The sequence below is a fragment of the Schistosoma haematobium genome, chromosome 4 (genome assembly GCF_000699445.3).
Source record: "Schistosoma haematobium chromosome 4, whole genome shotgun sequence".
Classification (NCBI taxonomy): Eukaryota; Metazoa; Platyhelminthes; class Trematoda; order Strigeidida; family Schistosomatidae; genus Schistosoma; species Schistosoma haematobium.
This window is the reverse complement of record NC_067199.1, coordinates 29613848-29640074: the sequence shown is the minus strand read 5'-3', so window position 1 is coordinate 29640074 and position 26227 is coordinate 29613848. Positions and strand designations below refer to the sequence as shown.

Genomic DNA, 26227 nt, shown 5'->3' with positions numbered 1-26227 from the left:
GATATTAACTTGGTGCTACTTTCTGTGCACTGAATCAACCATCCAATTCTGCCATCCCGTTGAATTATTATCATTCTCTTCAAAAGTAGTAGCATTACAAAATAAACGACTTTCAACTAAACAACTAATAAAAATTAATTTGTTGAAACAATATATCTATTAAGGAGATTGTCTTCAGATGAGAGTTCAATTAGCAAATATTTTGTATGCACATAATCGTGTGACTTATTTCCACAGAATTTTTAGTCATCTCAGCTAATTAGATACGGTAATGACTTAGCAAAATTTAATTTTGTTTAAACCTTTCAACAAACATCAACTTCTGAATTCTCTGTTTCGAATGTTGAGTTTGCGGGAGATTTAGTCACCCTAAAGTAGTTCAAGAGTTCCTAACGTTACGATTTACTCACCACATAATAAAACTGATTTTTGAGTTTGCTTTAATGCGAAACTATGTTAATCTGGTTACATTGCAAATCATTTGGACTAATATTTGATCTAAGGATAATATTTTAATTGACATATTACTATTTTACTTTCTATTCCATCTGAGTAAATATATAAAAATGCGTGAGCGCTTCTCTACTGAAGACAGCAATAATTCTACGGAATTTGGTTGCTCTGTGCATGAACTTCAGGGACTTATGCAGTTGCGTGGAGCTGAAGCAGTAGAAGTTGTGAATAAAAGATTTGGTGGAGCTTCTGGATTGTGTAAGCGTCTTAAAACCTCTCCAACTCAAGGTTAGTTGGCGATTTTTTCGAAGCGTGTACTTACGTAATTTTAGACAAGCCTTTTCAGTTGCTTTTTTATCATCTGGTTACTAGTTCTTTTACTAAGTATTTTGGTGCTTTGTACTAATGATTTAATTTTGAAATTGTGTTTAACGATTTTATCGTTAGAATATGGATAACATTAACCCCCACAATACTTAATCAGGATGTGTACCATATAATTAAGCAGATTATTTGGAGTCTTCTAAGAGCTGACTTTTTAAGTAAAACAAGATAGGAGATGAATTAAAGTACTGAAGAAAATGTTAAATTTCATTTATAACCGTTTTTAACCATTTCCATTACTGTTAAGTCATTTATGTCTTCTATCATCGTAAGTAATTCGAAGATAAATTTAGTCACTGAATAACTTTGTCTGCAGAGCCATTGAAAATCAGTCTGAATTAAACATATGTTTCGTGCGTGTATAAGCCTCCTCGGCGGTCTACCTTTGCTTTTTCGTAGAATGTCGGAACCAGAATATTCAGGACTAGTAAGGAGTGTTCGTTTTTCTGACTACTAAATCAGAGAAACTATCAACTCGCTTTATTTCATAAAACTCATAGATGATATCAAGACGCAGTGGTCTATAACCCTATGGATCGTTTAGGCACAGAAATAATTGTCTGCTTTCTTATGCTTGTTTATGAACAAGTCTTATTAAGGCATCATTAAGGGTTTACTGACTTGGGCGTTTTCGGTTTTGTTAACTCAGTGACTGAATAACATTCCCAGTACTAATTTTTCCTGAAAACTAATCGTGAAAGTTCTCAAAATTCCCGACAAAGCCTATTGGCTCCAGAACTGATTTGTTAATGATACATTGACTGCAAAGATAATAGTATTTAGGAGAGCATGATAGGTATATACGTTTTAGTTTGCGCCACATGGTTGTCTGTAAACTGGTAAGGGTCAATTGCAATCAATAATCTCAATCTTTCTCCAATTTCTGAGAGCTAAGATATCGATTTTCATACTCAAACCCCATTATGCCCGTTAAATATAGTTTTAGAAGAGCTCAAAGATCAGATATCAGTATACTTCAAATTAATTTCACAGGTGAATACAACAAAACAGGGTTTAAACTGTAAAAATAAAATCGATATTTGAATTACTGCGCGTGACTATTTATTGGCATGTTTGTCAAAAAGGGGTCAGAAGGGGTAAATAATCAATTTTATTCAGAACAATGCTGTCAAAATTTTGATTACAAGGGCATCCATCCACACTTAACTAGCTATCCAAAGTTGATTTATTCACTTGGTCAAACATAATCATATCTGACTATAGGCGTAGCCATAGCTGTAATTAGAATGTTAATGAACGGTAGCACAGTTAGATGTACAACTTGTAAGCTAGAACCCTACATAACATTTTTGACTACAGCCAACAGATAAAGAAAAGGTACTGATGAATTCATACTGAGTAACTAAGTTTGACAATCAAAACTTAGAATTTGTGTAAAAATTCTTTGATATATTACGAAACTATAAACTTCGTGGAGCCCAAGTCGTTTTGCAATGGAGTTCTTAAAAAGATTTAAATTACAGCCACCATTGGTTCTCACATATTGTGAAGCATTTATAAAGTTCATTTTAATATTCTCAACATTTTTTATTGAGATGTTTGTGAACAGCTGTTCACTTCCAACGGAGAAATAAATAAAGATTTACTTGAAATTGCAGATATCAACTCAAGTTGCGTTCTCTGTAATACTTTGCTGAATATGTTATCTTGTCTCAAGTCATGGTTTTTTCTTTGATTGCAGTTTTATAAAAAAGTTTCAGAATGCTTTCTCACTGTTTGTCTCTCCAGATATATGTAAGTGTATCCATTTTTACGAAACATAAAAACATATCACCGTTAGACTAGGAACGTTACTGGTCCAATCCATATCTATAGTTCTAGACCTGATAAATTTAAAAGAAAAGGATTAAAGCAAAGTTTACTAATTTGAAAGCAGAAGATAATATATGGACCTATCCTTTCACATCGTTGAGAGATTGCATACGTTTTGATATCTGATATAGAAAGTGAAATTTTGTTAGCAGAACGTTTACCTCAACTTTATGTTTTGTTTCCATTCCTGACTAAACCTACAAAACATGATAGTTTGTAGGGCCTGATTCACAATCTCTAGATAATCACTTAAGATTATTTCTAACAAGAAAAAATAAAACAGTGAAGCCTTGATATAATGAGTGAATACTAAGTGAGGGATTATGCTCAAATAAGGACTGTGTCTCATGATACAAGTCGTTTGCGTCTTTCGGTTATAATTTAAATGAGTAAAAGACAGCGAGTGATGTAAAAGTCATGAATGAGAGAATAATATTTACCTGTTTCCAAGTAGAGCTCTTGTAAGTTTGCGTTGTTTTGTCATATTTGATTGTCTTTTTCGAACTATAAGCTTGGATGTTTTGGGTGATAATACGAAATGTCATATCTGAGGCTTATATAATTATAGGTTTTTTTAAGTGATATCTGTTAAATAAAAATTCCCATCATCAACGAAATAAACTAAAAATTTTAGATCATGTAGTAGAAGTAGTTAAATTAAACGCAATCGAATAAGACTGTGGTTTGAAAAAATTATTCGAAAATGTTTCTTCAAGGTGTAGGAACGTTTAGTGGACTAGATTTAAGGGAAAAATATTTGGTCGCAGCGATGGTCAAAAAAGTAAAACATTTTAAAGTAGTGCCACTAATTTGTTTAAAATTTATTACCAGTAATTATTATGGTAACAAAAAGTTATGAATATATGTTGTTCGTAAATGCTGCCAAATAGTCATTAATGACGCACCTGTGTCACGTAGGTCTTTTGAAACTCAGATATTTTTTACGGTTATTTCTAATACAGTACAGATTTTTATTTGACTTGTGTTGGTTGTTTTTAAACTATTAAAAAATTCAACCATATGTGAGATAAGCGTACCAGTCTCTTAAATCTGATTGCTGTTAGTGCTGGAAAATAAGACTGAATATGGTAGCTATTATTAAAACCAGTACAAGATATTTTTTGCAGAAGCAAACTGGGTTCGGACACTGGAATACAGATACGGCAGTTGGAAACATACGAAGATGCAATCATAAGTTGCCTAGAAGTCGGAAAATTTTGATTGATGCCTTAGTTGTTTGTCGCTATTGGTTGGAAATGTAATCTGATTTTGTGGCTCAGCGATTCAGTTGATTTGGCGAATGACTCAATGAAAATGAGAAATTTTTAGGAACACGCTAATTTACTATCCACAAATGCACTTGATAGTTTGGGCTTACATTTGAGTGGTAACTAGAAAGATCGGGCTTACGTTCTGATGACGTGTGAAGATTGTAATTAGGAAAATCTTTTTAATTAATATACGTTACTAAATTTTTATTTTGTTCAGAGGTATTCATTATGAACGAGCGGCTAATGATTCCCAATATGACGTTTTTGAAACTAACTTGACTTAGGTTAATGAATAGCACGTGAGCTTATTTTAATCTTCCTAAAAGCCAGAGGATAGGCTCTAGAATCAGAAGGCCATGTCACTTTTCTCTTCAAACCTGATCCTTAACTTTTTTTGAGTAACAACACACTTTATTAATTCCTCATATGTTCTATATGAATAAGCAGATTCAGTGAATTTTCTCATCTATTGAAACTTCAGAAGTTAATTAATTTAGTTAACAGTATATTGAATAATGTGTTATGATCAACAAAGATTTTAAATACCACTGTTTTAAATGATGAAAACGATGTTTTGATGTTTAACAAGTACTACTTTAAATAAATTGGTCGGGTTGTACTAACCAGCCCTGAGAAAGTGAGAATGACTAAAAGACTAGCTATTCATAACTAACCAGTAAGTCTCAATTTTCCTTTGAAATGATAATTCGTAAACATAATAGTTTGTAACTACAAATGGGTATAAGAGTAGGACAGAGGTTATGCAAATGGTATATATATATATGTTCCAGTATTACGGAAATTAAGAGGCGTTTGAAAACAAGGTTTCTAAACCATTAGTAATTGGCAGTTAAACGTATTAAAGTCTCTTTAGTTATAGGATTGCATTATTTTATATTTATATTTATCACAGAAGTTATTTAAATACTTGCACAAGTTGTTATTGTGCTATGTCCATAGTTTGATGTTGAATATCAGTCTATAACCTATGTCTTCCTTTTGCCAATTACAGTGTTAACACTGTTGTTACTTATTAGGATCAAACAAGAAGTACATGGAATATATCCAAATTAAGTTCAGAAATATAACAAGTAAATTTATCCTTTGTTATGATAAAGAATTGATGTAGTGCATTGAATAAAGATTGATACGCCAAAGTTATATTTAAATGTCAGTGAAAGGGTAGTACCAATAAAATTAAATCAACCGAGTTAAATAAGCGAAACGTTCTGTTGATCACTACATCCCTTTTACTGTGTTGGGGATCAATAAGCTAATGCTTTATTTTGACAAAAGCATTGGGTTCCAATGGTACAACTTGTTGTAGTCTTATATTTACAGTTTGTACTTTAGAGTGTAATTAAACTCTAAATGAGCAACTATTTTCTTCCGATGGAGTGTGACTAATAAAATGCCCCCGAATGCCCGGGTACGGTTGAGAGTGGGGGGGGAGAGTTTGCTCTCCCTCTCTAAATGCTCTCACATGACCACACGTATACAGATACTGCCAAGAAAGTTCTGCTCACCGCTTTCTCGTGATGGGGTTGTTGTTTACGAAATTAATAGGACGCAAGGCGAATTGCCAGCGCTTTAACCGAGTTCGTGAACACAAGGGGTGTTGGAAAACCCTGATTCTTAACCAATGATGCACATAAGCTCCAGGATCCTGATGGAACAAATGGAGTATGAACCAATTGTTGGCCACCGGCTACCATGGGATTGCATCTCCTAAAGTTGATTCACTACTTTGTGGATCAGACCTTTAGGTTGAAAGCTGCGGGTGTTACCCCTAAGAATACAACCTGCTTCGATATGGGCACCTGGGTAGTATCACATCCCACACACGTACCAAGTGACTTGTGTGGCGCATATATATTCGGTGCCCGTTTGTACCAATATTTATATGTTCAAATAGTAAATAAATAAGATTAATAACATGATATTACCATTTAATCAGAATTAACTTGTGTTTGCCTATTAGGACTCGTTGATAAAGGTTTCTAAATTGACAGGTAATAATTTTGTTAGTTAAAATTTATTTAAGTAAAAAATTAATCTTGATTGGATTTAATTGTTAGTAGATAATACTCTTAAATGTGAATCCAAGTTTGTTTACTATGAAGAATAATGTAACAATATACTTTCCTTCTATAGTAAAACCAGGTTATGTAAATATATATATATATATATATATATATATATATATATATATGGTTGTTATAACTGTAAACTTTTGGCTCTTTGTTTTATAAGTGTTAAATTTATTATTTTTATGTACCTAATAAAATAATGAACGTAAATCTAACAGTTTAATAATGACTCACTACGAATAAATAAGAATTAAGTCAGTCACTCATCGATAACATTGTATCATAGTCATACTACACAATTGATTGACAAGTTAAACATTTCAGCGAATTTAATTCCAACTCAGTGATTCAATCGTACCGTTTTCACCATACGACCTAAGTTTGATTCAATGGCAAACTTGTGATGTGTATTGAATGAATAATTTCAAATGATGATGAAACAGTTCCAGTGTTTCTTGGTTTTTAATAGATTTTCAACTAATTACGACTTGTAATAAATATTTATTTAAAATTTTTGTTAGATTTAAAGAGGTTGAAAAATAAAAGTCAAGACATTAGATAACAAATATATTAGAATATCAAAAATAAATTGTTAATTTTAATATTTTTAAACAAAAAGCTTTAAAGATAAAAAACGACTTTTAGTTTCTAAATGATCATTTATTTTTATTCTTTAGATTATCTAAGATCAAAGAAGTGATTAGTTCAAACCTGTCATCATTCTGTTTCCCTCTTTTTAAAAATCAGAAACTTCTTTTCGTTGTTTTTTTTATACTGATAAATAATAGCTTGTAGAACAAAAATAAATCTTAGAATTTTTTTTCAAACAAAATATCAGTTACCGTATTGTCTATTTCAATGATTTCATTTTCAAATTGAATCTAGGTGGCAATTATTGTTAAATAATAGTAAATAACCATTCGTCGATCATTACTTTACTATTTAATTAGTAATTTTTCATATCACCTTTTAGGTTGATATACAGATTTGATTATTTTCTAGATTTAAAAAAGTGAGTGAATGTCTATCAAGTAAATAATGAATGATTTTGATCTATAAAGTATGCCTTATTGATTGTAAAAGAAAATATTTTACACGTTTGTTTTTAATTTGATTTCTCTGTTATTTTAATTATCTATCGTAATTTCCAAGAAGTAAACATTCTATCATATGATAAGTATTTTTCTCTTTTACTTGAATTTTCAACACTTTTATTTTGATAAGATTTAAGAAATTACACTGTAAACATTAATATAGATGTTTTTAAGTAATACTTATCAACATTTGTTACACATACACAATATTGTTTTCCCTCGATCAAAACTTATCAATTATTTAACTAGTTTAGAAAGCTAATAAGAAGATTAGTTTTTTTTTGATAGAATTTTTTCTGACTATGAACTCCATGATATTAGGAGGGAAACACTGAACAAGAATGATCAAATCATTTTACAGTGAATCAGTGAAATGTCTTATTCTATAAGTTTATAGCACAGTTAGTTTTCAAGTAATTACTGTTTTCATGAATGGTATAGTTATTCAATATTGTAATGTTATGTGATTATTGGTTTGACTGTAGAAATTATTTTTTTAGTAACGTTAATATGTCTTTGATATTTTGTTATCAATATATCGAGAAACGATAATATCAAGTTCAGTTACTTTTACTCTGAAATTAAATTCTTGAGGTAACCGACTAAAAATAGATAATTGATTAAACTCTCACAAATCTTTTCGGAAAGTCATCTTAGATAAGCATTTAAAAGATACAGTGCATCACACGCTTCGATACTTTTCCACATTTAATAAATTCCAAGAGGCTTTGCTTTTATTTTCCTTAATTTATTTGTTCTAGGGAGACGTGTCCAGTAAATTCGATTTATACATTTAGTTTAGTGCATAAAATGAATAACGGATAACTACATAGTGTTAATACAATATGTTGACAGGATCCCTTCATTTTTCTGATTCAACAATCTATTATAGGTGATTGTAAGAATGACGAAAATCCAATTTGTCCCAAAGTTTGCAGATAAGCTTAGTTGTATTGTACAGTGTGTGAAGTTTTGCTAAATTTTACATCAGTGTCCTTATTTGAGTTAGAAGCCCTAAATTGATAGTAAATTAATTGATGAAGTACAGTCAGTTTAGGATTTTTATTACACGAAACAAAGTATGTTTGTTATATTTCCACTTTAAGGAGTCGGTGATCAGAAGATTTCTTTATATTCCTAGTTTATAATTTATCTTAATAGTAAAGACAAATCCCATTTAAGTTTAATGTCTTAAATTAGTATATAACTTAGTGAGTTAACTTTACAGCATGTTTCATCGAAAAAATGAGTCACGTATCGGTTGGTGAAAGCTTATTTCACTTAATATTTCTTTCCTAACAGAGTAAGGCGTTGAACTGCTTTAGTTCCGTTGAGAAAGTTATATCTTCTAGATATATTGTTGAAATTAATGCTCCGATAATCTGTCAGCCTAATAAAATCCAAAAAAACAGTAACTCCGATAATTATGTATCAAACAGTCTTGATTGATTGTTTAGAATAGTTCATATAGATAAACTTGTAATGTGATTTTTTCAACCATTTCTTTCATGATGAAGTATAGTAGTGTGCATAACTGATAAGTCTCAAGCCAAGGGGAAATATTTGTTCATTGATCTTCGGTATTCAATCCTTTCCTGTTCATTGTCGATTCATTATAAAATGTGATTTCAAATAACAAATGAAATAATACGACATTCTTTTCTTAAATCAAAATAACAAGTAAATTTATGTGTTTATGAAACCGAAAATGTTCCACGGATAATTTAGAAGTAAATTATCATTATTTAACTATATTTTATCCGTTACCGAAATTCTTGTAATAGCGATCGTTGAAAGAGATCCTAGGAATAATTATTTCTTACTGTTATTATTATGTGAATCTTTTAGGAGTGTAAATCTTGTATCCTATTTTTAAGTGAATATTTATATCAATTATTATGATCATACATAAATAACAATATCTTCGATCTTCTGTTGACAATAGTTGAAGATTGGTGATATGTTCATATTGTTCGATAAAACTATATTGTTTATTTTCTTAAATTACAGTTTATTCATGATTTTGTTGAATTTTCTTTTTTGTTTAAATTTTAAGGATTATCAAGTCATGATTTGGCAAAACGTCGTGAAGTCTTCGGGACCAATATAATACCCCCAACACCTCCAAAAAGTTTTTTTCAACTTATGTGGGAAGCTTTACAGGATGTAACATTGATTGTTTTAATGGTGGCTGCAGGTGTATCACTTTTACTGGCATTATATTCTAAATGTAAGTTATCATTATTAAAATTTGATTGATGGAATATTTTTCTTCTTCAAATTACTACTAAACAGTTTACACTCTATCCTTAAGGAGGAGAAATGATATTCGTAAAATCTCAACGATTAAATCTTAAGTAAATCAAACATTTCGCTCAGCAATCAGGTTCAAGCTTTCTCAACGAAATATAATCAAACACTTAAATTATTGAATATAAATAAGTACATAGTTCTGCGGTTGACTGTATAATTAACAGGTCATTCAATCATGTTAATAACTACTGTGAAACTTCGTTTAAATTTGAACGAAAGTTTTTATAATACTATGTCAGTTTCAGTAAAAAAAGGAGTTTTCACTTGTAAAGTACTATTAGTGTTCACCGTATTTCATTCAGTATAAGCTTTTACAGAAGATATAATCTTTAGAATAACTTTCACACTCTTGAATAAAGCAATTAGTGATTGTTGTAAGTATATTATTTTCCACAATAGTAAGTAGAACTTCATTCGTTCATTGCAAACGGAACTGATATATTGTTACAGTTATGGAATGTTAACAAAAAAACTTAGTATTTAAAAACAATCTATAAAAATCAAATTATTGGATTGAAGAAATTCAGTTGAAGTAAAGATTATTTCAGTTTATGGTTAATACTAGTGAAAGAGAAACCTTTTACATAATAAAAATTAGTCAGCATCTCTTTCATTCTATTTCCTATGGTTGAATGACTGACTATCTGCACATGAACTCTTAGAACTTGCAACAAATATGTTAGTCATAAAGTAATTCTGATCGATTTCAACAGGTAACAGCATTGGCAACAGATTATAAGTTCCTGTTCATTTTAGAAAATAAAATATCTGGCCAAAATATTGAAATACATGATGAGCATCAGGATTAACCATAACACTCTTGAGTTTCAACTCCAAATAAACCTGTTTGAAATGGTAATAGAAAATCACGATTTATATTGTCGACCAAGTATATTGTCATGGTTGTTTGAGAACAAGTCAAATTACACCCTAAATTAACTACGATTGAAAATATTAGACACTGACATGAAGCTCTATGTTTCTTAGGGTAATATGTTGTTTATTGAGATCAAAAGTTTGGTCGTGAGGGGAGTATGATACCATACTGTTAATGATATGTGAGTTAAGACAGAATATATGCATAGTACTTCGTAATTTCTCGGTAGTGTTTTACCTAGTTAGCTTGTTATGCAGTAATTAAGTATATATTTAGATATGTTTATTGTAAATTAGATATTTGACATTGTTTGACATATTTAGTTATAGGTTGGGTAATGGCAGGAATTTGGGTTAGTTTTTTGTTCAATCATATATATATATATATATATATATATATGTCTGTAATTTCCTGTCTTCTCATCAACTAACCTGATATAAATCCTATAGGAAAAACCTACGAGCTTTCTACTATTGTAATTATTTTAACTGTTTTTCATCCACATAATATCGATTAACTGAATGGATTAGAATAAATATTAGGTTTTTATTGATTGAACCGATCTATTGCTTGAATTGACATTACCATTATTTCATTTGCTCACTGTTCTTTTTGCCAATTTTGTTTCGCCGTACTGATGTGGCATGAGGACTTGAACTAACGTCCATTTTCCCTATGATAATGACTGATTGGTTGACTTGGATTGTGGAATGGTATTAATGTTACGACAATGGAATGAATATATATAATGTATGCCAATTTACAAGCATAATCAGGTTGATACTGAAAGCTATGTTACACGTAAAGGACAGAGATTTGAATTTCAATTGTTTGAAATGATGCACTTTATAAATTATTAAAAAAAACATTTGTCGCAAGAATTACAACAAGCTAAGGCAGCAGTTAGGAGCCAGTAATTCTTTGTAGGTTGACTAGAGGGTTCTGTTGATGTATGAATAGCTTATTTCAGATCATTTACAATGTCATTGCAGCGCAATCGTAGTCATCTATAATTAGAAAAACAAAACAAAACAGAGAGTGCAGAACAAAAGCCGCAAAAATTAATGTGATGGGCTTGTCATTGTACAAGTGCTAAGTTGTTTTATGATCTACCGATTGGGATAGATATTAAGTTAGTCAAAGGCAGTGTAAGTGTAAAATATTCACGAGGCATGTTTAACAAGTACACTCGATAATAACAATTATCAAACATCCTATAGTTTCACTCGTGAAATAGGATATAAACATCGATGCAATCAACAAATAATGGAAGTGATTTTATTTCAAGGATAGATTGTGAAAAATCGTTCCAGAATTTGGGAAATTTACTAGTATAGTGATTTATGTAGAGAAAAGATTAAGAGTGAAACGGTTTCACTAATGACTAAGAGTTATGAATGTTGTAACTAGGTGTTTCTGCAAATTGGATTCGATTAGTGGATGTGAAATTTATTTGATTTAGTATTTTGAAGGGAAAAATTAGATTTCTTTTAAGTCTTTGGTTCAAAAGAGTTAAGTCTAAGTTTTTTGGATCTGGATTTGTGGTTTAACGTAATATCATTTCCGAGAATGCAAAGTGTAGGTTGTCACTTGACAGATTTCAACTTACGTTTATCTTTTACTCAAATGCTACTCAAAATAAGAGTACAATATTCTAGGAGTGATCAGACACACGCTTTGTACACCAAAATACGTCGTTTATAGTCATAGAGATTAAGAAGTATAAAACCTAGGAGTTATTGGGACTTGAAAGTCTGTTTGAAGACCTGTTACGTGGAAAAATTATCGGGATATTGGAATCCTTAGTCCACTACCGTATAAAGCGACAATAGTATTTGTGCTACCATATGATTATACTATTTGCTTCAAATCTGTTTAAATATTTGCTCATAATATTTGTGTAACAACCACAAAGTGTATCTCATTATGGTCAGAACAGAAGTCTAGGATCTGGATTCATTGATAAGGTACACTTACATCTAAAAAAGTATTCGTAATTCCATCGCATACATTCGAAGACGAATACTATTATGCATATAATGGATATGAAACATTATTAATTCTATAGATAGGCTGTGCGTTGAATTCACCGTTTGAAAGCTAACGATACTTTAAGGATGTGGGGTTGACACTCACAACACGACATCTTAAAGGTTGGATGCTTTACATTTTGAATTCATGGCTCAATTTAAACATAGAAACTAATGGTGAGGAAAATTTAATTTTAATACGAAAAAATGACAGTATTTAAATTCATAAACTTATATAACATTGGAAGTTGATAATTGTTATGCCTATAGAATCAAACTTAGTCGTTCCATCATAGTTTAATTATTATCAAAATGGTATTTACTCGTTTGAGTTCTTAATTTTTGTAAAAAAACTGTTTGTTTCTATTTCATCTCTTTTACGTCTTTCATTTATCCTCTCTTTCTCTCCAATAAAAACAAACACGTTGAAAAGACATTAAGAACGTTCATTTTTCGTTTTGCACATATGCCACTTTTGTTACATTTATTCTTTACTTTTTTACCTTTTAATTTTTAATCATCTCTTGCAGTTTTTCTTCTCTCATTATCTTTGCATGTGAATGTGTACGTATGTGTTAATTGGTTTGTATTTTAAAAGCTTAGGTAAAATGTCATAAAATCTTTCAATCACTAATGAAAACTAATTCTGAAAAGACGATATAGAAAAAAAACACTGTGGAGTAAGAAGAATTCAGTCGATTGATTCCTTGAATTCATCATTTTATTTAGTAAGTAATGATATGTTGAAAATGAAAAGTAGGAAGTAAGCATTCCAATTAACATGAAATCAATTGATTTCTCAGTTATTAAGCATAGGGGAAAATGTACAGAGAGAGAGATAGAGCTCCGACTTACCTCCCCTCCTGAGGAGGGATTCATTTTCATTTTGCAGTTTAATTCGTTCTTCTTGTTGAAATTTATGTTTAAATCAATCGAACATTCATAAAACATGATGGAATAATTCCCACAGACATGAGACGTTTTGTTTAACTTTCAGCACAAAATTTTTGTACCGGATAATTTTTAGAATAAGGTTTATAGAATAAACTAAGTAAAATTTTTATTTCGCTAAACGTTAAACTCTGTATTATGCAAGTTATGATCTATGAAATAACATAGAATATCTAGTTAGGTTGCTTGTATAGACCTGTGCAATTTAAAGAGTTTATTTGTGAAAGTCGGACTTCAGTCAGAGAACTGTTGGAGAATAAACCCATGGTCTTTAGGTTTTGTTCTATACATGATACTATTCACTCAGTAAATCGGAGCTCAATGTTTTCAACCTTAGTCATAAATATAAATCGTGTTTATCATTGACTGAGTTCTAGATGGATATCCTAAATATTTAGCTCAAAGTTATTAATTATGGAGTCAACCAAGTTCAAAGTAAGACAGTTGTCTACCTACTATAGTTAATCGAGAATCAAATATCTTAGAAAATAAATAAAGTTTGGAAAAGTATATTATCAGATCTTAATGTAATGGATGAGCAAGACTGAACTTATCTAAGGACCGTATTGGCCTGGGTTCGCTCTTAGGTTAGTTCAGATGTGTCTCTTAAGAACTAGACCTTCAATGATCATTTATATCAATCCTTCAATAAAGACTATCTTAAAACATCGAACAGCATTTTTTAGCAAGTTTCTAGATAGGTGTGCATTTCCGTTAATGTTGATCTTCGGAGCAATTTGTCCAGCATAAAAACTCAGCTAATTTTCTTTGAGGCATGGGAATAGCGAGTGGCTTTACTGGATTACTTTAGAAAAAAAGTTTGTTCAAGGTTCTTGATGAGTGGTTATTTCAAGTTACGATGTTTTTGGGTAAATTAACATGAAGATGATTTTAAACAGATTGTTGTTTTACATGAAGTGCTTGTTTGTTTCCGTTAACAATGGAACTAAAAAATCATTTGTGTAGACCTGAATCTATCAATAAAATTATATGCATTCATTAAAGATATGTTTGAATTATTTTTTTATAAAACACGCTAAAGGATATTGAAGGAAAGTGCAAATCGTTGTCAGATCTCATCACTCTTTTTATTAAAGGTTGATCACTACAAAATATAGTCTTCAAACCTCCAAATGCCTATCAATAGCCATTTGAGAAGCGCTAAATTCTTACTTGTAGGTAGGCTACTATAAAACTAGTCTAGTAATTCAAAGGTCTATGTAATCAAACAAATAAGAGTCGTGCTTTATTTTTTCTCCAACAATTATTTTTGCATTTATTAATTTATATAATGTCTCAAATATGAAGACTTCGATAATGCAGTGAGAAATCGAAGTTTACCAGTTTCTCATTGTATTATCGAAATTTATCAAAGGGACTAATTGTTTCAAATATGTAGATGGTTATTGGAATGTTCGTTTCATGTATAATAACATATATCTTTGAATAACCTTTCGAGAGATATGACTGAACTCTTTCTGAACATTTAGTATCACAGCCATCCAAGTTTTTATTTACAGTAATTTATATTATTCTTAACAACAATAAAATTCAGATTCAATGATTATAAAAGATGTTAAGAATCAGCTTTATGGTCGATTACTTAATTTATTTGGTTAGATTTATCTAGGGTTTAAAAATAGTTTGTAATGAAAAGTGGTATGATTTAAGAAAAAACAACAACTTTAGAACAAGAAGTTAGTCTCAAATGAATGCTATAATCTAAAACAACCTATTAATTGATGTTGATGATTTTGTGGAACAAGATTTATGAACTTGAAACTCTATAAATCATTCTTTATTCATTTCGTATATAAGGGTTTGATTCTTCTCGTAGTCAATATTAAGAAATGCAACTGACCATTTTCTTTTAGCACATATAAGTCGTCACCGGATTAACTAGATTTTTCGATCAATTTACAATAATTTTATAAACAAAGTTTTATAACATCCTGTAAGAGTTCTGAATAAGACAAAACGTGAGTTTTATATTCCACTGCTAGTTACTGTACTTATTTTTAAACCAACTAACAATCAAAACTGTTAAGCAAAAAACTATTAATAATTATCATGAATTCATTTAGAAAGAGTTGAAACATTTGATCGGTTTTAATTATTGTATAGTAAAAAGCTAGAAAATTGTTACAGCTAAATCACGCAATTTTTTAGTTTTTAACATAATATTCAGTAAAGAATAAGAGGAAAGAAGATATATCAATGAAACTTGTGCTGTTGTTTAAGCGTACAAACGATTATATATATTTATGCTGATATTTATCTATGTAAGGAAAGTTACCAGTGTTTTTATCACAAAACACTAAATGAATAGTAGCTATCATTGTAATTGATTGTGTATATTAAACAACTATTTTAAAGCTTTTCAGTTTTCATTCATTTTAAATAGGTCGGGCAAAGTAAAACTGATTGTGTTTGTTTATATCATTGTATATAAGTGTTTTCTCTGTATAACTGTCTATATTCTATTTCCTATATATAATAACAATAGGATGAGAAAGAGTTGATGAGTGCGGATGTATATACAAAAATAGTCGACCGATAGTTTTCAAATTTGTTAATTGTCATTGTCTAACTAATATATATTTGAACAGTAAATGCAAAATTCAATAATATAGCAAATTTTAGAACAGAATGTATGCCATTTTGGGTGTTTATTAGAGAATTGCTCAACTATTCTACTAACCTACTACTATTTTCATATACAATATAACTTTTCAACCAATCACTATTCTTTACTAAGAAATCATTCATAAATATATATAAAAATAACGAACAAACAATAGAGACTGTCGTTCATGACTACTTCAAATAATATATGTCTATCTATCTAGTTTAGATAAGTTTTAAGGAGAAAAACAACAAATTTAAAAGAAAATTTATGTGAAAAATATCCAATAGATTGTCGTTAAAATAGAAATCAATTGATATATATATATATATATATATATATATATATACATATATAAGGGAAAAATGTTGATGTGAATGTGACTTTTTCCCATAAAAATAATCCAATTGACTTTCATAGAAAAAGACAGATTTATAATATATTAGGGCATATGATTCTTGTTATTATCAATCACTAATAATAATAATAATAATAATAATAATTGTAATATTTGTTTTTCATGAATTTTTATTATTATTATTATTGTCCTTGTGCTTTTATATAAACGTTTTTTAAGTGGCATCACTAAGTTGAATAGATTTTCTCTAAACAAGATTATTGTCATTTATCATTATAATGATTAAATAATTATCACAGGGATACATTGATTACAGATGCAGTTTTTTAACCGGTCACGATTTAATTTAACTAGTTTAGTTACTGTGTGAATTTGTGTTTTATTTTCTTTTGATTGGTAGTAGTATTTACATATTTGTTTATTAGTAAGACGTTTTATAAATTCACTCGGCAAATGAAGAAAAATGATAAATCTAACATTGATTATATTGAGGAATACAAGCCGATTTGTTGTTTTTATAGTTTATTTTTAGTTAAAAAACTGCATGAAATCAAATCCTGATAGGAATATTTATTTGATACACCATCTAGATGGATTAATTATAGTGTATAGATATATTTACGACTTTCTGAAGTATAAAGCAATGTTTATTGCTAAACTTCATATATAAACGAATGGCAAAAGTATGGAGGTATTTCAGCCGAAGAGTTTGAGTTTAAACTTTTGAAAAGTAAACAAAATACTTAGCAAATATTATTAAATGTTTCCAGAAATCATGTCAGCCCCCTTCTTCTCAAAAATATGTGAAGTCGAACACTAATAATTAGGCAGGTACAATGATTGGTTCAGAAAATAAAAGCATATTTAGCGTCTTATCTAAAAACTAGATTGTCATGGAATAGTTGTCAGTCGAATTATGGACGATGACCAGCCTGCATCTTGAAAGATAACCAGGATCAAATTTTTTTCTTATATGATCAAAATGATCTGAATCATAAAATCACTTTCCAGTCATAAACAAATAATTTATAATCCAAAAATTGTTTGTAAAATGTAGTTTTAAACGATATTACTTATTATATTTGGATTGTGGTTAGTATAGGGATTCCGGATGCCCATTTTGTCCTAATTAAATAAATAAATAAGAATGGGTACGATTAAAATTTACCATGTTTATGCTCTACTTGTATGTTTTAAATGTAATAATGGAGTACCTTTGAATCATAAGCTTAAATTTATGAGTTATCAAATACACTGTGAGTCACAAGACAAGTACCGCCTACTTAATTTCGGTAGCAATCTAATGTGTGTGTTATGACTGTTTATTATTTTGATAAACTTTTTCCAGTATGGGCGTCCACTGATTCACCAACGACAAGATAAATAATTTAATGAGTTATATGGGGTCGGAAAAAAATTTAAAGAATTACCTTTATGTCGTGGTTCCGATATGACCGTTAAATAATCTAAGCAGCTTTGACATTTCAGATAGTGGGTATTGATGTTAAAACGTCATCAAATCTATTAAACTGAGTGTTCAAGGATAGCTGAATACTGAAAAATCCGATTTATATGATAACATAGATTAGAATGTTACATACTAAGTCAGCGACTTAGCAAGGGGATAAAAGCCCCTACAGTAATCTATTGATTGATTTTAGTGTCCACAAAGGTAATAGCTAAGCAAAAGTTGACGAATTCACTTTCAATAATTTTGTTGCGATCAATTAAACTGATTGTGAACCAAATCATTTTTAACCATGCTTTTACTATTGTTGAAAACAATGTAACTAACCGGTAAGATTTAGCTGTGTATAGAGATGACAACCTCCTTTTATATATACTAGTTGTCACCAGTCCATAAATATATTTGTTAAATACAAGTAATTTAGTGTATAAAAACTGATTCTGCTAAATATTGTTTACAGGATAGCGAATCCAAATGTTTATATATTAACTAAACAGAGATTGGAGGTAAAAGTACAAATGGTCCTGACCCCAAAATGACTTCATTTGCACACTCACTGAAAATCTAGTATTACGGGACAAATAATTTTGGTAAGACTATAATTTATGGACGATTTCTGAACGACGGTTGAGTGACCTTGAGAATGTTAACCTACTTAATGGATTGAAATGAGGGTTAAAAATTGAAGTGAGGAAGTAAGATTTTGATTTACAGCTGGACGTTAGAGTAAGAAATTAGTTAAGGTTTTCATCATTAAATGACATAAGCTTTAATGCGAAAATTCAATTTAGCGACATAGATAAATGAATTTCACCCCAAAATCCCAAACCTGCTATCTTAAATTTGATTGGTTCGTCCGTGAATTATACTCGTACTGTAACTTTTTGTTCTGTATATCGAATCAGTATATTTCATTGTAGTCTCGTACAAAATGTAATTTAAATAGTTATTGTTATTAACCTGCACTTGATAACTGATATATACTATTAAAGTTAAGCAATTAGATTATTTTATTTTAACGGTTAGATTTGTATGCGACTGTCCGATATGAATATATTCCATGTAACTTAGTTGACATGACAAATACAAAAAATAAATATAATAAAAGTTAGAACATGAAAAACAAATTTCAGTGAAAATTTTACTATACTGTACTATACAAAACCCATCCACTAAATGACCGAAGAAAAAAAACACAACTTAAAGCACCGAATATGGTATAACAAATGAATAATGCAAACATTGAGGTTAACCCTCACCATTTTAATTTGTCTGTAACATATGAAAATAGTAATATATTACATTTAAATTTTACTCAACTCTTTTTCAGATTAATTAAATAACTAACAATTTTTAGGGAGATAAACCCACAATTGAATTGTAGGCTTTAATTTAGTAACAATTGACTAGAGTATATTAAACATCAGATAATTTTGTTATTTGTAGAATTAAATCAAGAAAGAAAATAAATCAGTGTTATATAAGTGAATTAGATAAATCCGTTGAAAAAATTGATGATTAAATTATTTTTACCAATATTTATTAATTATTATTCTCGGTTGGTTTTATTTCTTTTAATTTCTTAAATATAATTTAAGATATAAATAGACAAATTCAAGTATCAAGTTAAATTTATTAAAACACTTCTTTACCTTGTAATATGTACACAAGATGTTAGTAGGTAAAAGTCTCTAAGTATGCATCCATGCGTGTACACAGAAGAGAGATGAATATATATATATATATATATATATATATATATATATATAATTTATTACTACCATAGTACATAGTACTACATAGTACAATCATATGACTTCAGCTAAATATACTAAAACATTGACATGATTAGAAATTTCTCTCTTGTATTCTATTGTTATGTTCTTTTGAAAAAATAAAATGTTTTTTTTCTACGCTTCCTGTGATACTTTTCTGAAATTTAATCATGGATTCAATTCAATATTACTTTTGTTCAGTGTGTTATGTATAAGAAAAAAAGTTTATCTACAGACAGTGTTGCATAAAAAACCATCAACAAATATCTTGAATTAATATACCAATTTTAAATATTGGAATGATCTATTATTAAGTTTGAATATAATTACTAGTGCATAGATTAAAATGTTTTTTAATTAAGTACATACTACTAGATATCATATTGTTTGATCGATTTTAATTTAATGCTAATTTTCTTAGAGATTGTCTTCCTGTTATGTATATAATGTTACTGTCTTTGTTTTTGTTATGGTTTTACATGAATAAACTATGTACTGTAGTTATTACTAGTTGATATTATCTACCAACCTGTCTATCTAGTTTAAGCTATCAAATTTAATTTACTGTTGGTCGCATGCTAAGTAAAATATCATTAACGGTAGTTCTATAAGATCATGGAAGGATATTTTCCGTAATTTTTTAAACCACAAAATGAAATTAGTTATTTTCAGTGTTTTCCGATTAAAATTTTATTTATTACGTCATTCACTACTTTAACTCTTTCTGAAGTTTGATTACATCCTTGTCATTTTTCTTCAATTCATAGCTGACTGGTTTCAATTCATATCTTTCTTTATTACCATTAATATGTTTTCAGTTGTTTCACTACACAATCATCTAATGTTTGCAAACTCCGTGAGTTCTAATCACTATTTCAGTGTTCAATTTTCCCTCCCAAACTTTATTTATTTATCCGAAACAAAATTTTTTATGACCTTATTAACTCTGTTGAAATTTTCGCTACGTCATGATACACATATTCATCGTTAATCGCCCTCCTATGTATAAGTATGTCAGTATCTGTAATAACGTTGATTTTAAATATTTTAGGTTGTAAGCAGCTGATGAGAACCTAATGAAATAAAATGAATTCATATTATTCGGCACCAATCTTCGTTCTTGCTCTATTTAAAATTAGATTTCCTTGGAGAAAAAATATAGTTAAGCAAGTAGGTTGCAATCCAATGGTTATCATTAAATTCAGTTTTTAACATCATTCTCACTCTTCAGGTTACTGTATTTCGATAGAACTTCAAAAACTATCTCTAAAGAGATCATCAGTAATTTTAGTCATCAAGTACTAGTCCATGAGTCGCATATTTGTGTGATGGCTTGAAACTAAATTCTGTAGCCAATAACAAAAGAAAAGAAAGTTTATTCTAAAACGCTAGTTTAAATGTCTGAGGTTAGTTATTTGAAAAGTGTCTAACTGTAAATTCCCTGCAGAAAATTAAAAATTATTTTACAACTAATTTCTTTCAGACTACTGAATAATGTAATCATTATCCAGTCTAAATTACCACTGCTTTAATAACCCATCATGATAAATTATAAAAAACGAAATTATCTACATACGTACATTGTTAATATTATTAATTTTTACTTTTCATGACAGTGTGTCTTTTTGCAGAACAAACTACATCCATTCTTAGTAATATGCATATAGGCATGTCTTACTGAAAATAAGAAAAACAGTTTCATGTCACTCAGTGATCAATAGACAGAATTGCCAGGACTGTTTTGAGAATCGTATTTTACTTATTAAAGTGAGCGTCTTGTCTGTTAACAGCTTTTTTCAGTTACTTTTTATTTGTTTCGTACAGGCGTTTTTCTCTTGATTTCTATTATATTTAGTATTCAAAATCAATTTTTAATGAACACATGTGTTAAAAATAAGATCACATGCTGTTATTCACTTTAACTTTATTTAAAATAAGTAACCAATCTTTATAAGTATATTCTATCAAACATACAGTGTTTTACGGTTGTCCTTTCGTATCCAAATATTCTATGGCTTACAGTCAAGTACGACCCTTGGGATACTAACGTTTAATGAAATTTGTATGACATCGGAACTCATAAGTAGTTACATGTGACAGTTTAGTCATCTGGTTCTGAATTAAAATGGATAAATAGTGTTTTTTCTTGAGTAAATTTGATATTTTTCTAAACATTTCAGAAAAGATAAGCAATCATTAGTGAAAAAAGTATTTTTCAACAAATTCATTGAATTTGTATCTTTGTAGTTATATAATCCGGTAAATAATGCTCATTTTGATAAGCTGCTACCGTGAAACGGGTACAAATGGTTTACAATCACATCTAGAGGAACAAATACCATAATAGATTTAGCTGTCTCGAATCACGTATCACCTGTTGTCTCTATGGCTGTATTTAGGGATCAAATTACTCCTTATTTAGACGAGGCGTAAAGAATAAATAATTATGTCTATTTTATTTGTGCAACACAGCATTTTCAAAGAATTGGAGCTGAAAACTTCCATTATGGTGATTTAGTAGACAGAACTGTAATTAATTGATGAAGCACAAAACTTTAGGACACTATAAATAAACTAGTCTGTGTCGTTAATTCGGCAAGTATCCCTGTTTACTCGAAAGATGATAAAAGATACCAAACTAAGTGAATATCTTGATCTGGACAAGACATTTCAAAGGGAAATATTCAAATTGTGAAAGTTGATATGATTAGGCTTATTTACACATCATAAAGACCTTCTATAAGATCACAAGAATGTATCATCATTCACATACTATTTGTGGTTACGGATAGCAGATACAAGACCTTCAGTCGAGAGAAACTGAAATTCCAAGTCATCACTGTTTAGTTCGTATCAACCCTTTTGCATAACAACGATTAATGTTATACCTTTAAAATAAACTAAAGTCTCTGTTTTTGTTGTTTATTAAATGTATTCATTCAAAAAGTTTAGTAATAGTAAAGTTCACAACAAATAAAAAAGCAAACACCAGATAATCTGTCAAAAATAAATAAATGATAAATTTTATTCTAGCCTTTTATTTTAACTATTGGAATGTTTCAGAGATAAATTTCGGTTAGGTCTATCACTAAATATTTAAAAACAAATTTAGCTCAGTTAGTTAATGAAGAAAGTCTAATATTTCTAGGATAAAGGCGAGTGTTATGATTAGAAAACATTTTGAAACAAAAGAAAAACTACATATGTTTAGGAAACGAAAGAATAATATCGTTTGATTGATTTAACTAGAAATAGTATTTAAGTGGAAATAAAATTAGAACTGCTCTTTGTATTCTTTATTCATCAAAAAATGGTCTCTAAATTGAGAATTTATAAATCCAAGGTTCACAAATACCAATCTCTAAAGTGTAGATTTACAGTTACCCTAACTTTACTGTCTAACTTGATCTACAAATCAGAATGCCTGGTTATTTCGGATTGTGTCCATGTGATGTAGTGATAGTACATTCTGTGGATGCATATATGTTCCATAAATATGTGGCTTGAAGCCACGTCTCAGCTTTGAAAGTCTATCACTTGGTAATTTTATGCTACCCTACAATGAATTTTACTCAAATATTGTTTTACACATCCAGTAAAAACCCGGTTGAAGCCTTGATCCTGTGTGGCATTTTAACCAATCCATAAACAACATGCCTTAAAGTAAGAAAAAATACAGTGAGTAAACAATTTCACCATCTTTAGTGACTTATTAATTGAGGTAAACCAAACAAAGTTAGGATTAGAAATTGTATACAGCACTCGGGCTTAGGTTTGTAATGAGAGTGAATGAATACTTTGTAAACATATGGATGAGTACTTAAGCAGATAGTCCTTTCATTTCAAATTTCAAGAACCTTAAAGCTATCTTGGAAACTTAAAAAATCATGTTGACATGTTAAATACACTTTAATTTTATTAGTTTTCTAATATTTTCCTTTGAAAAACGGATCACTTGTTCATTATCATTTTCAGAATCACTCAAATTTGTCTCTGTTCTCTAATCTTTTCATCTTAGTTCACAGTTAATGTCTTCACAGCCAAATATTGGTAGGTTCTACCTTTCTCTCAACAGGATATAAGCTATCTTTCATAGTGTTTTGAATTTAAAACAAAATACCCTAAACCGCTATCTTAAATTTAATCAGCTCAGTGCCAGAGTATACTTCATCCACAAGATGCAACAATTTATTGTTCTTCGTAACTGGTTTTACTCATATACCTTATAAAATCTTTTACATAACAAGAGTTACTTGTTTTCCATTCCATAGGTGCTTAACTTTAAGCAAACTTATGATCAATTACTTCACATTAATATACGCGTACGTTTGACTGTAGTTTATAGATTTCATTGATTTTCACTAATCGTATGCATCATTTACAAAGTATGTTATGTTGTAGCTAACTGAAATAAGGTTTTAATGAGAGCTTCAGCAAAGCGACAAAAACACATATGATCGTTGACTTATTTATAACTAGTCAGATGACTAGACTACTTCATATTAATTTATTTTTAGTCTTATTATTGTCATAGATAACAGTGTGAATGATTTTATGGTAAATGGTAAAAAATGAATCGGGTATCACTTAAGATTTGTATAGGCACAAATAGATGTTATTTAATATTTGATATAGAACATTCACGTTGTATCACATTCAAACATTATTAATAATATATGGTTTCCTTTCTTTTAGAACAATTCTTTTTGAGTTTTATTAGTTTTTTCGATTACACTTTTAGGTATTCTTATTGTTGGATAACTTTAACATTTACTTTAGCTTATAGACTTTGACCAAAGTTACAGAATGTTTCAGTATGAAGCTAATAAGCAGAAATAAAGCAGACAACATCTGATTTCATAGCATGATCATTTGAGTTATATGGCCAATTACTTCGGAATGTTACTTCCTACTAAGTTCACTTAGTCAGTTATAACCATTATAGGTCCTAGTACAAATGTACATTAGCTCAATTTACTATATCACGTGACGAAATGAATTCAACGAGATGAGTAGCGGAGGGACAGAAATAATGTCATAACAGTAATCATGAAGAAAACTAAGTATTAAGAATATGACTCAAGAAGAAAGAGAATAGGCATATATGGAGGAATAATGGAGCTGAAGATCTAGTGTAAGATGAAGAGTGAAGCTACGTGTTTCATTAGGGCCGATTCTGAACCACATCATCCAAAAAGTGCAGATCACTAATTTATGTTATCATGCAATAAGATAGAATATTTTCGTCATTTACTTCAATAGTACAATTATATGATAATCCAAATAACTCAAATATTTTTGGTAAATTGTAAGAAATAACGGGTTTCTGATTATGAAGACATGTTCATTTTGGTTTATTTCTTAAATATACCTCGACAATCAGTTGTTAGTTATTTGGTCAATGAAAGCTGGTTATGAATAGAGTATTATCCCTTTTTATTTGCACAGATTAACTACTTAGACTGTGATATGAAGTTTGAGTTCAAAGAATTTAAATGACTAACGGTTACTGATCGTTTTATTTTTGAACATGGACAAACTCTTAAAACAAGAAAAACAAAATAAGTGCATTTTTGTGGACACAAATAACTATATCATCACTGATAAATATTCTCTACATTGTTCTGTTTATAACACTGCCCGGACAGACTTTTAGTCAACTCAATTAATAGGAAAGTAAACAGATTATTCATTCCATTAGTAGTTTGACCTTGATATTAAAATCTATATTAATGTATTGAAGGAACTTCTCAAGTATTTCATTATAATAATTATAATTGCTTGACCTTTTATACTATATTTTGATAATTTAGGAAAATATGTACATATACGTTTATGTCTTAGTATGTTTATGAGTACATAATGAAAAGAAGCTTGGGTTTGAATAACCAAATGATTAGTTATTTAGTTCATTGTTCCAATTAATTGTTAATAATCAAAAGGCAATGTTTGTTGTTATTCAATGTTTTACATTCCTTGCTTCAGATAATGAGAGATATTTCACGACCATCATTCATTTATACATCACGTGTTAAGTAAGCGAACCCCCTTAGCCACTATTTCTTTACAAACTGAACAATCTCATAATAATGCTCACTGTTGAGGAGTCCTGTATCGGGATGAAACAGATATTTGGTGTTTCTAATGGCTATCCACCTAAAATCATTCCGCAATTTAAACTAAAAATGTTATGAATTTGAGCTGGATGGTAGTTTATCTTCAATGATTTTCTGTAGTCCTAAAAATTACATAAGCATGAGACAAAATCTATCTTTTCAGTTCTTTATAAATGGCTTTTAACAATCAGAAGCAAAGCTTAATGATACACAGTAACTTAGATTTATTATATACTTAACTTTTATTTTGCAAAACATGATGACATTACTCATTATTCGTAAAGAAAAAGTAATTATATACAGGATTTGGAGTCACAGTCATATGATTTAGGTGAACTTAGTCATCAAACTGTGGTTATTAACAGTGTTTCTTAACTAAATGGCTAAGGATAGCTTTTGAATGTATTCGGTTGTATCTGTTTCAAATAAATTTGAATTGGATGTTATTAAGTACTTGTATAGTTCAGTATGTTATATGAGCTGTCCAGCAAGAAAAAAGATGATAGACTTTTTAAATTTGAAATATTCCCATATTGTAAATTTAGAACAACATAGACATAAGCGAACAATATTGTTTTCGATTAGATC

The 26227-nt window shown here is 29.5% G+C and overlaps 1 protein-coding gene across 2 annotated transcripts in view; it reads left to right on the top strand.

The window, feature by feature from the left end:
* The first annotated feature begins 298 nt into the window (after positions 1–298).
* The window catches only part of ATP2B1_1 (ATPase, Ca transporting, plasma membrane), a 143666-nt gene continuing 117737 nt past the window's right edge, over positions 299–26227 (top strand). For both annotated transcript variants that reach the window (XM_051216156.1, XM_051216157.1), the window contains exons 1-2: positions 299–741; positions 9182–9355. In XM_051216156.1, the coding sequence (XP_051066721.1) occupies positions 567–741; positions 9182–9355 (349 nt within the window). In that variant the 5' untranslated portion in view covers positions 299–566. The remainder of the gene's footprint in view (positions 742–9181; positions 9356–26227) is intronic.